General features: G+C 38.0%; 1 protein-coding gene across 4 annotated transcripts in view; it reads right to left on the reverse strand.

Annotated features, from left to right (window-relative positions):
- The window catches only part of ARMC2 (armadillo repeat containing 2), a 125,729-nt gene that overhangs the window by 12,966 nt on the left and 96,673 nt on the right, over window positions 1-16,090 (reverse strand). For 3 of the 4 annotated variants that reach the window (XM_027057141.2, XM_027057142.2, XM_053222393.1), the window contains 2 exons: window positions 15,795-15,955; window positions 8,871-9,288 (listed from right to left, as the gene is read on the reverse strand). In XM_027057141.2, coding sequence (XP_026912942.2) covers window positions 9,131-9,288; window positions 15,795-15,955 — 319 coding nt within the window. In that variant the 3' untranslated portion in view covers window positions 8,871-9,130. Of the gene's footprint in view, window positions 1-8,870; window positions 9,289-15,794; window positions 15,956-16,090 lie in introns of those variants that run through there. The other variant, XM_053222392.1, reaches the window with a different exon arrangement.

Here is a 16,090-nt window from a genome sequence, read left to right on the forward strand (position 1 = left end):
AAATACCCTAGAGGAAATCAACAGATTAAAGGATAGAGAAGAACAGATCAGTGATCTGGAAGACAGAGTAATGGAAAGCATCTGTGCTGAACAGCAAGAAGAAAAAAAATTTTTTTAATGAGGACATGCTAAGGGAACTCTGCAACAACATCAAAAATAATAACATTTGCATTATAGGGGTCCCAGAAGGAGAAGAGAGGAAATAAAGGAACAGAAAACTTGTTTGAAGAAATAATAGCTGAAAACTTCCCCAACATGAGGAAGGAGGCAGACGTCCAAGTCTAAGAATCACAGAGCACCTCAAAAAAGTTGAACCCAAGGAGGTCCATACCAGGACATATAAAAATTAAAATGTCAAAAATTAAAGATAAGGAGAGAATCTTAAAAGCATCAAGAGAAAAGAAAATAGTTATAAGGGAAATCCCATAAGGCTATCAGCTGGTTTTTCAACAGAAACTCGGCAGGCCAGAAAGGAGTGAGTGGCATGATATAGTCAGTGCTGAGAGGAAAAAATCCTACAGCCAAGAATACTCCACCTGGCGAGGTTATCATTCAGAATTGAAGGGGAGATAGAGTTTCCCAGACAAAAGTCAGAGTTCATCACCACTAAACATTAGAAGAAATGTTAAAAGGACATCTTAATTTTTTTTAATTTTATTTTGATTTTGTTTTTAATGTTTATTTATCTTTGAGAGAGAGACACACAGTGTGCGCAGGGTAGGGGCAGAGAGAGAGGGAGACACAGACTCTAAAGTAGGCTCCAGGCTCTGAGCTGTCAGCACAGAGCCCCATGCAAGGCTCAAACCCATGAACCGTGAGATCGTGACCTGAGCTGAAGTCGGATGGTCAACAAACTGAGCCACTGAAGCACCCCAGAAGGGCACATTTAAATGGAAATGAAAAGGTCATACCTAGAAGTTAGAAAATTATGGAAGAAAAAAATTCACCAGTAAAAGCAAACATATAAAGATATAGATCAATCACTTATAAAACTAGCATATAGGTGAAAAGATAAAAAGTTGTACAATTATATCTATAAAAATTAGTTAAGGATACATGAAATAAAAATATGTAAAACATGATATCATATACACACATGGGGTAAAACGTGCATGGGGTAAAAATGTAGTGATTTTATTTATTTATTTATTTATTTATTTATTTATTTATTTTTTAACGTTTATTTATTTTTGAGAGAGAGAGAGAGAGAGAGACAGAGCATGAACAGGGGAGGGTCAGAGAGAGGGAGAGACAGAATCCGAAACAGGCTCCAGGCTCTAAGCTGTCAGCACAGAGCCCGACACAGGGCTCGAACTCATGGACTGCGAGATCATGACCTGAGCTGAAGTCGGCTGCTTAACTGACTGAGCTACCCAGGCGCCCCAGTGTAGTGCTTTTAAATTGTGTTTGAACTGGGGCACCTGGGTGGCTCAGTTGGTTGGGCATCCAACTTCAGCGCGGGTCATGATCTCATGGTTTGTGGGTTTGATCCCCACATCAGGCTCTGTGCTGATAGTTCAGAGCCTAGAGCCTGCTTCAGATTCTGTGTGTGTCTCTCTCTCTCTCTCTGCCCCACCCCTGCTTGCACTCTTCTCTCAAAAATGAATGTTTTTAAATTAAATAAAATAAAAAATAAAATGTGTTTGAACTTCAGCAACCATCAACTTAATATAGACTGCTATATATCTAGGATGGTAAATATGAACCTCATGATAACCACAAACTAAAAGCCTATAATAGATACACAAATAATAAAGAGAAAGGAATCCAACCATAACACTAAAGAAAGTCATCAAATTACAAGAGACAAGTATAAGAGAAGAAAAAAGGAACAGAGAACTATAAAAACCAGAAAACAATTAACAACATAGCAACAGGTACATACTTACCAATAATTAAATGAGCTAAATACTCCAATCAAAGGACTGAATGGATTAAAAAAAAAGAAAATCCACTTATATGTTGCCTACAAGAGACTCATTTCACACCTAAGGACACATAGAAACTGAAAGTGAAGGGATAGAGAAAGATATTCCATGAAATTGAAGTGGAAAACAAGCAGGGGGGGCAATGCTTATATATCAAAATAGACTTTAGAAACAAAAACTGTAACAAAACACAAAGAAGGGCATTACAAAATGATGAAGGGATCAATCTAACAAGAAGATGTAACAATTATAAATATCTATGCACGCCTACATAGGAGCACATAAATATGTAAAACGAATACAACAGACATAAAGAAATTGACAGCAAAACAATAACAGTAGAAGACTTTAATGTCCTGCTTCCATCAAGAGATAGATCATCCAGACAGAAAAGTCAATAAGGAAACAGTGGCTTTGAATGACACAGAGCAGGTGAACTTAACAGATACATACAGAACATTCCATCCAAACAAAGCAGAATACACTTCTCTTCAAGTGCACATGGAACATTCTCCAGGATACATCACGTTAGGCCACAAAACAAGTTTCAGTAAATTTAACATTAAAAACCTATCAAGCATGTTTTCTGTACATAACAGTATGAAACTAGAAATCAACTACAAGAAAAAAAAAAACTAGAAGAAACACAAATAAGTGGAGGCTAAACCTGCTACTAAACATCCAATGAGTCAATGAAGAAATGAAAAAGGAAATAAAAAAAATACCTGGAACAAATGAAAATGGGAAACGATGGTTCAAAATCTTTTGGGATGCAGCAAAAGCATTTCTAAGAAGGAAGTTTATAGCAATTCAGGTCTACCTCAAAGAACAAGAAAAACTTCAAATAAGCAATATAACCTCACACCTAAAGGAATCAGAAAAAGAACAAATCCCACTCTTAATAGAAGGAAGAAAAAAATAAAAAGATCAGAGTGGAAATAAGTAGAGACTTAAAAATAAATCAATTAAACTAAACGCTGGTTCTTTGAAAAGATAAACCTTTAGCCAGACTCATCAAGAAAAAAAGAGAGGACTCAAGAATAAAATTAGAAATAAAAGAGGAGAACTGAAACCATAGATAGACAAAGGATAATTAGAGGCTACTATGCAAAACTATATGCCAACAAATTGGACAAACTAGTGGAAATGGATAAATCCTGGAAACACAGTACTCCAAGACTAAATCAGGAAATTTGAATAGACTGATTACTAGCAACAAAATTGAGTCAGTAATCAACTCCCAACAACAACAAAAAAGTCCAGGACCAGATGGCTTCACAGGTGAATTCTACCAAACATTTAAAGATGAGCTAATACCTTAAACTATTCCAAAAAAAATACAAGAATGCTTCCAGATTCATTCTATAAGGCATTACCCTTATACCAAAACCAGACAAAGACACTACAAAAAAAATAAAATTACAGACCAATATCCCTGATGAACATGAATGCAAATATCCTCAGCAAAATTTTGGCAAACTGAATTCAAAAATACATTTATAAAGTCTCACTTATCACCATCAAGTGGAATTTATTTCAGGGATGCAAGGGTATTCAATATCTGCAAATCAGTCAACATGACACACCATATTAACAAAATGAACGATAAAAAAATATATATATAATCATCTCAATAGCTGCATAAAAAGCATTTGACAAAATTCAACACCTGTTCATGATTAAAAACTCTCAACAAAGAGGGTGTAGAGGGAACATCCCTCAAGATATTAAAAGCCATATATGACAAACCCACAGCTAACATACTCAATGGTGAAAAATTGAAACCTTTTCCTCCAAGACTAGGAACAAGACAAAGATGTTCACTTTCATCACTTTCATTCAATATAGTACTGGAGGTCTCTAGCCACAGCAATCAGACAACAAATAAAAGGCACCTAAATTGGTAAGGAAAAAGTAAAACTATCACTATTTTCAGAGGATATGATACCATATATAGAAAAGCCTAAAGACTTCAACAAAAACCTAGTATAACTAATAAATGAGTTCAGTAAAATTGCAAGATACAAAATTAATATGCAGAAATCTGTTGCAATGCTATACACTAATAACAAAATAGCAGAAAGAGAAATTAAGAAACAATCCTATTTACAATTGCATCAAAAAGAATAAAATACCTAGGTGAAAGATATGTACCTTGAAAACTATAAGATGTTAATGAAAAAAACTGAAGACAGTACAAATAAATAGAAAGACATACCATGCTCATGAACTGGAAGGATATTATTAGAATGTCCACATTACCAAAGCAATCTACAGATTCAATGCAATTTCTATCAAAATAACAATATTATTTTTCACAGAACTAGAAGGAAAAAAATCTTAAAATTTCTGTGGAACCACAAAAGATCCCAAATAGCCAAATCAATCTTGAGAAGAACAAAGCTAGAGGTATCACAACCTCAGATTCAAACTACACTACAAAGTAATCAAAACAATGTGGAACTGGCACAAAAACAGACACTTAGATCCTAACAGAACAGAATAGAGAGCCCAGAAATAAACCCACACTTATATGGTCAATTAACCCATGACAAAGGAGGCAAGAATATACAGTGGGGGAAAGACAGTCTCTTCAATAAATGGTGTTGTGAAAACTGGACAGCTACATGCAAAAGAATAAAACTGGACCACTTGCTTACACCATACACAAAAATAAACTCAAAATGGATTAAAGACCTAAATGTAAAATCTGAAACCATAAAACTCCTAAAAGAAAATATAGGCAGTAAACTCATGGATGTCAGTCTTAGTAATATTTTTCTGGATTGGTCTCTTTAGACAATGGAAACAAAAGCAAAAATAAACTGTTGGATTATATCAAACTAAAAAGCTTTTGCACAGTGCAGGAAACCATGAACACAAAACAACATACTGATTGGGGAAGACACTTGCAAATGCTATATCCAGTAAGGGGTTAATATCCAAAATATATAAAGAACTCCTACAACTCAACACCAAACAAACAAACAAACAAAAAAAACAAAACACAAAGAATCTGATTCAATAATGGGCAGAGGACCTGAACAGACATCTTTCCAAAGACATACAAATGGCCAACAGACACATGAAAAGATGCTAAACACCACTAATCAGGAAAATCCAAATCAAAACAATGAGATAGCACCTCATACCACACAGAAAGGCTATTATCAAAAGGACGAGAACTAACAAGTGTTGGCAAAGATGGGGAGAAAAGGGGACCCTCATGCACTTTTGGGAATGTAAATTGGTGCAGTCACTATGTGAAGCAGTACGGAGGTTCCTTAAAAAATTAAAAATAGAAATGTCATACAATCAAGTAATTCCACTACTGGGTATTTACTCAAAGAAAAAGAAAACACTAATTTGAAAAGATATATGCACCCCTATGTTTATTGCAGCATTGTTTACAGTAGCCAAGTTATGGAAGCAACCTAAGCATCCACTGATAGATGAATAAAGAAGATGTGGTATATATACACAATGGAATATTAGTGGGCAGTAAAAAAAAAATGAAATCTTGCTATTTGCAGCAACATGGATGGACCTAAAGGGTATTATGCTAAGTGAAATAAATCAGACATAGAAAGACAAATACTGTATGATTTCACTTATATGTGGAATCTAAAAAACAAGTGAACAAGCAAATAAAAAACAGAAACAGACTAATAAATACAGAGAACAATCTGGCAACTGCCAGAGATGAGGACATGGGAGTATGGGCAAGGTAGGTAAAAGGGATTAAGAGGTACAAACCTCCAGTTATAAAGAACTTATGGGGATGAAAAGTACAACATAGGTAATATAGTCAATGATGTTATTAATAACTTTGTATGATGACAGATGGTAACTACATTTATTTTGGTGAGCATTTTGTAATGTAAATAATTGTTGAATCATTATGTTGTACACATGAAGCTAATATAATATTGTAGGTCAACTATACTTCCATTAAAAAAAAAAAGTTGGAGGTCTCACATGTCCTGATTTAAAAATACATTACAAAGCTATAGTAATCAAAGCAGTGTGGTACTGACATAAAGACAGACATACAGAGCAATGGAATAGAACAGAGAGCCCAGAAATAAACCCTCATGTGTATGGTCAAATTAAGCACAAGCGTGCCAGGACTGTTCAATGAGGAAAAGACAATCACTTTAATAAATGGTGCTCAGAAAACTAGATATCCACATGCAAGAGAATGAAGTTGGACCCTTACTTTATACCATACACAAAAATTAATTAAATGTATTAAATACCTACATATAAGAACTATAAAACTCCTAGGAGAAAACATAGGGAAAAAGCTTCAGGACACTGGGTTTGTCAATGATTTATTGGATATAACACCAAAGGCAAAGGCAAAAGAAACAATAGACCAATGGAACTACATCAAACTTAAAAACTTCTGTGTATCAATGGGGCACCTGGCTTGTTCAGTCAGTAGAACATGTGACTCTTAATTTTGGGGTCATGAGTTTGAGCCCCATGACAGACATACATAAAAACAAACAAAAAACTTCTGTGCATCAAAAGGCACAATCAACAGTGAAAAGACAACCTATGGAAGGAGAGAAAATATTTGCAAGTCATATACTTGATAAGGGATTAATAGCCAGAATATATAAAGAACTCCTTCAACTCAACAACAAAAAACCCAAACAGACCGACTAAAAAATGGGCAAAGGACTTGAATGGACATTAATCCAGGAATGATATATAAACAGTCAACAAACAGATGAAAATACACTCAACATCACTGACTATTAGAGAAATGCAAATAAAAACCACAATGACATTATCACTTTACACCCATTATGATGATTACTATAAAAAACAAATCACAAACATTGGCAAAGATATGAAGAAATTTGAACCTTTGTGCACTGTTGGTGGTAATGTAAAATGGTGGAGCCTCAATGGAAAACATTATAGATATTCCCCCCAAATTAAAAATAGAACTACTATACGATCCAGTAATTCCACTTCTGGGTATATACCCAAAAGAGTTGAAAGGAGGAGGATCTCAAAGAGCTATTTACACACCATGTTCACAGCAGAATTATTCACAATAGCTATGAGGTACAAGCAACCCAAATGTCCACTGATGGATGACTGGATAAACAAAATGTGGCATATACATACAAGGAAATATTATTCAGCTTTAAAAAGGAAGAACATCCTGTCACATGCTTCAACAAGAATCAACTTTGAGGACATTATGCTAAGTTAAATAAGCCAGTACAAAAAGACAAGTATCATATGATTCCACTTATGTGAGGTATCTAATCAAATTCATAGAAACAGAAAGTAGAAGGGTGGTTGCTAGGAGCTGGGGGGAAGAGGAAATGGGGATTTTTTTTTTTTAATGAATATAGTTTTAGTTTTGCAAGACGAAAAAGTTCTAGAGCTCTGTTGCAGAGCAATGTGAATATACCTAACACTACTAAACTGCACACTTAAAAATAGTATGGTAAATTTTATGTGTTTTTTTAATCACTTAAAAAAAACAAAAAAACAAGGGTGCCTGGCTCAGTCAGTAGAGCATGTGACTCTTGATCTCAGGGCTGTGATTTTGAGCATCATGTACAGTGTAGACATCCCTAAAAAAATATTTTTAAAAAGCGAAGGGGAAGGCAGATAGGTGGTTCCAAAAGGTCCAGCTTGCACATGAGTGTGAGGGTGGAGAGTTTATATGGAGAATAGGAATAATGGTATTCCACCATGAGTTATTATATTAGTTATAAATACTGAGGGGGCTGTTTTGGGGGGAGAAATAGTTTGATCTTTTTCAGTGAAAGTAGAATATATGGCCTGCTATGGATTAAAAAAAAAAAAAAAGAAAGAAAGAAAAAAAAAAAAGACTTAGACCCTTAAATGGTTTTGAGAGATCAGCCCCTCAGACTATACAATAAGGTATACAATAAGTGTCCCTAGGGGATTTTGCTGAGCCCTTGTCAGAGACTAGGCCCAGACTAAAAGGGCCCTTGGAAAGTCTATTTATTCCTGAAAATTTAGATATTATATTCTAATGGTCTTTGAGAGCCCATCCAGTCTGGAGTACATGCCCTCTTCCCATTAGTCTTGGTATTTTGTAGGGTGAGAGATGAGCCATTCATAACAGCTTTTCTCCAAGCAGAGTAGTGCATCTGCTTTTATTTCCAAATCTTCATTTGGCTAATATAGAATAATCATCTCAATTTCTTTGGTTTTTATCATTTTTTCAAAGGCCAAACTTACCCTGCAAAGAATTGTAAACTAAAAAATTACCATCACCATGCTATAATTTATTGAGCACCTACTTACACATCAGACACTATGCTAGGCAACTTGCCCATTTAATGTTTTTGTTATTTTCCCAAACTGCACTAGAATAAAACATTCCTATTTTACTATTCCCATTTTACAGTTGAAGTTAAAGAAATTAAGTTGCTTGCCCAAGGTCCACACAGGAGATAGCTAGGATTCAAGCTGAGATCTGCCATTTACCTAAGCCTATACCCTTTTGAGGATGTTCTATCACCTCCCTAATCACAGAGAGTTACAACTAGAAGGACTGTGTGGTCTAGTCATTTTATTTCAAATGAAAAGAAAGAGGTAAAGTACTCCCTTTTTCATCTATTTTACTTATTTAATAGAGTAGATTGCCCAAAGCAGGTGTCTCTAAATTTTTCTGCTTACTCCCGCTCTTAACATGAAAACAAGAAAAATACTGGTACCTGACCAGAAAATTATTATTAGAGGACAAAGAATTAGTACAGACGGTTATGTGGTGATGTGGTCCTCACAGTGTTGATCACCGTTCTGCCCAGATACAAAATCTAGGAGTCTTCATTGCACGGTTCACTTACTGAACTGACAAACACTTAAATTCCAAAGTTGTTAAATCCAGATTTTAAGACTGGAACCGAAGTATTTAATACAGAATAGAAGAAGAAGTCATGTACTTTGAAAAACTGTGAATATATTTTCATCTTACATTTCTCATAGCAGAGAGCACATTTATATTCATTTTTCCATAATACCTACCTAATGAGAAGAAATGCCTATTTCTTCTAAGATACTTAGACTACTCACTAAAATCAGTATCTGAAAAACTTTCACTATTTGTCCATACTGAAAAACAAATGTTCATGCATGTTACCACTCCGTAAGAATGAAGGAGACCTGACTTCTTGCTTCTGTGGTTAATCTACATCATGTTAGAAAGAAGGAATAGGCAGTGGTTCCAGGAAGGTATGATGACTCTGAATTCGGTTCAGGAGCTGCTGGGCCACAGGTTTGAATTCTGTTTCCCACTGGAGTTTGTGATAGTTTTTTAGGTCTTGATCAAAACTGCCATCCAGTGCTAGTTCTTCATCTGCACCCAAAAAATTAAAATTACAGCAATTATTTTGGCATGTAATCCTACTGGTTAAAGTTTAAATTTTGATGGCATAAGTTAAATTCATCCTGGGTCATCTCTAATCTCAGTATAACACAGATATGATTTGGGGGTTACATTTGTTTTTTATAGGAGTAATTCTTGGGGCACCTGCGTGGTCCAGTGCCCAACTCTTGATTTCGGCTCAGATCATGACGTTCCGGTTTGTGAGATCGAGCCCAGAGTTGGGCTCCACACTGGTTGTGGAGCCTGCTGAAGATTCATGCTCTCCCTCTTGCCGTCCCCCACTCGCTCTCTCTTTCAAAATAAATAAATAAATTTAAAAATTAAAAAAAAAAAGTATAGAAGTAGTTCTTCACTATAAAAAGGACAATAATCTTCTCAAAAGAAAAAAAAAATCCTGGATTAAGTTGAGCTCTTATTTCAACTAATCCCCAAGTGTTTATATCCACATCCAAAAGTCAGATCACAGTTTCTCAGGAGAAACAAAATATTAATAGATATTCCTTATCTGCACATTAGAAAAGTGAATTACTTCAGTGGTTGACAGATCTAAAAGGAGTCAGGAAATCTTTTCGGAAAGTAACACAGTTGAATTTGACAATTGATTTGAAAATCAATTTTGCTGGCTTTAAAGCAGGCTCAGTGTACTTCTTTGTAAAGGCCCCTATGCTCTCACCAATAACAGTGAAAAGTGGGAGACTTTGAGAATCTGAAGTAGTGAAGTAGTATTAGAATCCCAAGTGAGTCCACGTATAATGTAGAAAAGCACTTGTAAAAAAAAAAAAATTACAACCTTAATTTGCTTCTTATTCCAAGGGCACCCTGAATTCTGTAAACACTGAAAGTCTATCCAACCCAAATAGGAAGATAAATGGCCACTCAGTGTTCTGTGCCAATATTTTGCTTGTTTATATTGGGCCTCACACCCCGTATGTGAAGGATTTTAGGAAAATGGATTGGCCTGCCGGTCAGAAGACTGGCTCTTCCACTTCCTAGGTCTGTGGCTGAGGCAGACATGGTAAGTGGTAACCACCAAGCCCTAAAATGACCACAAATATTGCTACTTACGTAACTTGCAAACTTTTTAATAGGGCCAATTAAAATCCCATTATCAAATGCTTCATTACTGTTTACATCAAATTGCCTGCACTGTGTATCTTCATATATCCTTTGTACCTTGGCACTGTTGGTGTTAGTGTGAGTACCCTGAGTAAGATAAAGCAGCCTGCAATCCCAGTTTGGACCTCCCCCACCTCTCCTCCAACCAAGAGGACAGCCGTGCTGCTCAGAGATAAGTTCTGGACAGACACAAACACTTCAGTGAGGCACTCCCTTTGAGGCACTCCCAGCCCCTGTAGGCAAACCTGGACCTCCCCACCCACAAGCTAACCAGGGCCTCGAAGGGAGGAGGATGCCGACGGCCTTCTGGGCCTTCAAAGCCAATATTGAGCTACTTCCAGACATGAGAAGCCTGAGAGATTTCTCGATCCTCTTCCTGCTCACTCTTTTCCAGGTTTTCTGAGCACAAACTCATGTCAGACGATGAATTCTCTTATTTAATGCCCTTCTTTCCAAAGAGGCTTAGGGCTGCCGGCTGCCCAGGCACTTGGCAGTTCCTTCCTCTGCACAGGTTTTAGTTGGATTTAGTGGATTTAGCAAATCTCTATTTGGGTGTTTTAGGGCTTTTTTCAGTCTAGTGTCAAGACTGTGTTACTTTTCTTGAGGTCTGGCCTATGATTAGTTAATCCACACTCGAACCCTATTAATTGTAAATTGGTTTAAACAAGGAAACAAAAGTGGCCCAACAGCTACAAGTAAAAGCAAAAAGTAGTCTGAAGTTTGAAAGTAAATACAGCAAATACATAAGAAAGTGCCCTACTACACTAGATATTATATTTTGGAATGTGTAGTCTTTGCACTAAAGAATAGCAGAGGGGGCGCCTGGGTGGCTCAGTCGGTTGAGCGTCTGACTTTGGCTCAGGTCATGATCTTGCTGTTCTCGAGTTCAAACCCTTCATTGGGCTCTGTGCTGACAGCTCAGAGCCTGGACCCTGCTTTGGATTCTGTGTCTCCCTCTCTCTCTGCCCCTCCCTCACTCATGCTCTCTCTCTCCATCAAAAATAAACATTAAAAAAAATTTTTTTTAAAAAAACAATAGCAGAGGCAAATTCAAGAACAATTTATATCTATGATTTTCAAACTCTTGACTGACCTAAAAGATACATACATACATCAGGACTGTACATTATGACTTACATATTTATTTACAATTAACAACCATTTCACAATAGAATACTTAGTCTTACTGCATGTAATATATTCTGATATTTTCTTTCTTTGCTACCACCTCATTTTTTTAAAGATGTTGGACACAGGATGGAAAGCACTGATTTTGATAACTAATCATTCTTAAGTTTTCTGTGTGAACAGCATACTTCTAATACTAGAATTTAAAGGAAAGTTTTAGAAAGGTATAGAAAGGAGTAAAGAACCCAAAACAATAAATTCCTCAGTGATCATTATATCACGATTTCTGTTTTAGTTTAAGTATCCTGCAGCATCAATTAACGCTTCTCTTACTTCACTATCTCCCAGTTTTCTGTTCAGCACCAGGTAGCTCTAAGAAGGTTGGATTATTTTCCTATTATAAGGCCCAGTCCTCACAGTCCATGCTCTTCAGTGTGGACTTGTTAATGTCATCCTTTATTTTCTTCTAATATTTTTAGAAAAACATTTTTAAGTAATCTCTACTTAAAACATGGGGCTTGAACTCACAACCCTGAGATCAAGAGTCAGATGCTCCACTGACTGAGCCAGCCAGGAGCCCCTTTAATGTGATCCTTTAACTTGAACACCAGGCCTCACTCTACCCCTTGTCTCACAGCCTAGGTGCTAAGTTGAACATATGTTACGATGAACATAAAATAACCTGTGTTCTTTGTGTTAGTAAACTGCACACACTGATCACCAGTTACCAGCTCTCCTGAGAGAAGCTCACGGTAGAACAGTGTGCCAGACTTGTGTACATCACTTAAAATAAACATCAAGATAAACACACTACTGATGAGTTTATAAGAAGTGACTGCAATACATCAGGACGTTTCAGACAATTTTCTTTTTAAGCTACTTTCCAAAAAGAACATCAACATCCCAATGTCCCAACCATGTTAAGGACCCTTACTTTCTCCTTTTTTTTGTCTTTCCTCAGTCACCCATAAAAAAAAAAAAAAAAAGTTGGCTAACTTCTATTACTGTATCAATTGCCTTGTTGTTATTTCTAAAAGCAGTGCACACTTCAATGTGGGCTTTGTGATTTAACAGCTCATTCTGTTTTCAAAATGACCAGCTTTTTAGCTATCTGTGTGAAACAACTGGAATTCCAGTACACTCTCACTCACCTATCCATACTAATTGCTGCGTCCTGGCTGGTCAGACATACTACAGCCCTGTCAGAGGTAAGGGTCTGAGGCTGGCACCACACAGGCAAACACCAGGAAAGAGCTCAGTCCTTAGGATTTGTAAGGAGGGCCCAGTGATCACGTGAGAAATCCCTGACACACTGTGGCTCCCTGATCAAATGTGTTTATTTTTGCTCTCCACACCACAGTTCCCTTCCATGGGTTTGGGTGAGGATTTACAAAGTTAGTCAATCAGAGCACCTGGGTGGCTCAGTCTGTTAAACATCTGACTCTTGATCTTGGCTCAAGTCATGATCTTATGGCTCCTGGGACCGAGCCCCGCCTCCGGCTCTGTACTGACAGAACAGAGCCTGCTCGGAATTCTCTCTCTCCTGCTCTCTCTGCCTCTCCCTTGCTCATGCTCTCTCCTTCTCTCTCACAAAATAAAAAAACTTGAGAGAAAGAAAGAAAGAAAGCCAATCTACAGGCATCTATCAAGGACCTACTTCATATGAGGCAATATCATTTCCCTAAAGTGGTTCAGTTGGAGTGGGGAAACAAGATAAAAGTTAACAAAACAATAACACAGGAGAAGTTACACAGTTCACGATTGCTATTTAAGAAGTACAGATTTCCTATGACTACACTGTGGGCTTGAAAAGCTGTGTGAGAAGGGTCTGCAGGGACGGGCAGCACCTGGCTGGGACAGGCACATGCAAAGGCTCAGAGGTTGGGGAAGCACAAGGAGAAGCCTGCCCTAGTTCTAAGGGAAGCCTGAGGGAGGGGCTACTAGAATGAAGTGCCTGCCGGGTACTGCATTCTGCTGAGAAGCTGCCCGTGCCCACACGGGGTTTAAGGGGACCCTTATGTGAGGCACCTGGGTTACTCGGTCAGTTAAGCACCTGATTTCGGCTCAGGTCATGATCTCACAGTTCGTGAATTAGAGCCCCACATCGGGCTCTGTGCTGACAGCTGGGAGCCTGGAGCCTGCTTCGAAGTCTGTGTCTCCCTGTCTCTCTGCCCCTCCCCCACTTGCACTCTGTCTCTCTCAAAAATGAATAAACTTCAAAACAAATTTTTTTTAATTAAAAAAAAATTCAAAGGGGCCCATATGTAACATGTCCCCACCATTTTGTTATTTATGGTTGACTGCTCTGGACCTATGTGCCAGGGAAGGAAGCCACAGGTAGGCTATGGTACAGGCAGCTGCTGCCTTAGCCCTGAAAGCCCTACACCCCAAGGGAGTGATTCAGGAAAGCAACCACACCTCTTCCCCAAACAGGAGACACATAGAAAGACATGCCAACAACGGAGGAGACACATGCTGAGGGCAGCACTAAGAAGCCTCGAGAGAGTTGAAGCATGACCAAGCAGGAGCCTCTAGGGACTTTTTGCATCACAGCAGAGACCGAGCAGAGTTGAGTCTCAAGCAGGGTGGAGCAGATGATGGCCTGCCACTGAAGGGGTCACTCAGGGACTCTGGTTTCATCTGGAACGACCTTCTAGGTCCTGAGTGCCCCTCCAGCAGGCTTTGGGCAATGTGCTTATTTCCTGGCTTCCTTCTTCCCTGTGCACCCTTCCCTGAAACTCCTTCACTGAGCAGGTAGGGGTTCTCAAGCCTGGCTGCATAGCAAACTCACCTGTGGAACTTTGAAAAAAACACAGACAATTGGCCTCACCCTGGAGTTCCTCAATCAGCATGCCTGGGGATGGGGCCAGGACAAGAGTGTGTGTTTTTTAAATTCCACACCCAATTCCAATGTTCTGCCCCACTTGAGAACTGAATTAAGGCAAGTTGAGCACAGACTTCTGCTCCTAGCAACCTGAGAAAGCTCAGTGTTACCAGAGCAGACTGTGAACCTCAGTGATTTAAAATCATGTTCATTTTTTTTTTCTTACTCCTACACCCACAAAATTATATTTACCTGAAAAGAGCAAATTTCACATCCATCTAGCAATCCTGATTCTTTCAAGTAACTTCTGGTTCTGAGTTCCTGTTTAATAACATTGTTACAACACTTAGCATTTACAAAGCACTTTTCACAGCCCTGTTTTGAGGACTCCTTGTGTGTCAGGTACTCTATCAGGCTCTCTGTACAATGTCTCCTCCTTTATATTCTAACAACTCCACAACGTGCCCATCAATGGTCCCTAGCTTAGAGATGAAAAAATATAAATTCAGGGAGGTTAAGCCCAACATTAAAAGTTTATATGTGACAAAAGCAAGGGCTTAAACTCAGAACGGTGTGCTATGGGCCCTGTGGTCTTTCCATTATGCACTCAGATGCTTATTTGATCCTCACTACTCCCCAGAGCAGGGCTAGGGTTATCATGTCCCCATCTCAGAGATGAAAAGACAGGTCCTGAAATTCTCTGGTCAAATCACACCACAAGAAAACACCAGCATTGGAATCCACAGCTTCTGAGCCACACTGAGAGCTTCCACATGGCCTTGCAGATGCAACACGGTGGCTGAGCAATGGTACAGACATGGTCTCCATTTTGAGAAAAAGGATTATTGAAAACATTCACTTATTTAAGTCATTGTTTTTAGACCTAACCCAGAATGAAAAAAATTCTCCTAAAAAAGCTTTTTTTTTAACATAAGAAACTATCCTTTCCTTTGATTTGTATCAGTGATTTCTTCCCTTTCAATGGTCTGAACCCCACTGCAATGTCAAATAATTTCACAGACCCTCCTCCACATAACATAGTTGCTAATTAAAATGTATAGCTCCATTAAAACCATGACTTGAGAGTAACTTTTAGCCATATTTTATCAATTCCAATGTTACATATTTTTAAACACCAATAATTTATGCTCACATCTGGTATTTAGGCAGTTTATAAAAAAATTCAGAAAAGAAAAAAATGAGAAAAGCCACAGAAAAAAAACCATGACAGAATCCAATGAGTTGGAGTCCTTGTGTCCCCATTGTAAATAACATTCTGCCTCTTCTCAGATATTTCCAAATTTACACAGCTACTCAAACACATACCAATCTTTACCCATGCTGGTCACAGAAAAGAACATTTCTCCTACTCTGATAAAACTCACAGACTCACAGTCTGGAGTCTTACCTAAAAATGATGGTAGCAGGACTAACAATGTGTTGGTGTCTTCATCTCCAAAACATGATGAAGCGTTGGTGATATTTTCACTGAAGTTCCATAAAGTTTTGCAAACCAAGCAGGCCAGCTGCCAATCGGTAGGACCAAAATGTCTTAAACAATCCACCAACCTAAGTCAATAAAAGTCAAATTAAGAAGTTGTTAGTGGGGAGCCTGAGTGGCTCAGTCACCTAAGCGTCCAACTCTCGGTTTCGGCTCAGGTCATGATCTCACGGTGCATAACTTGGCTTGGGATTCTCTCTCTC

The sequence above is a fragment of the Acinonyx jubatus genome, chromosome B2, assembly GCF_027475565.1.
Source record: "Acinonyx jubatus isolate Ajub_Pintada_27869175 chromosome B2, VMU_Ajub_asm_v1.0, whole genome shotgun sequence".
NCBI classification, from domain to species: domain Eukaryota; kingdom Metazoa; phylum Chordata; class Mammalia; order Carnivora; family Felidae; genus Acinonyx; species Acinonyx jubatus.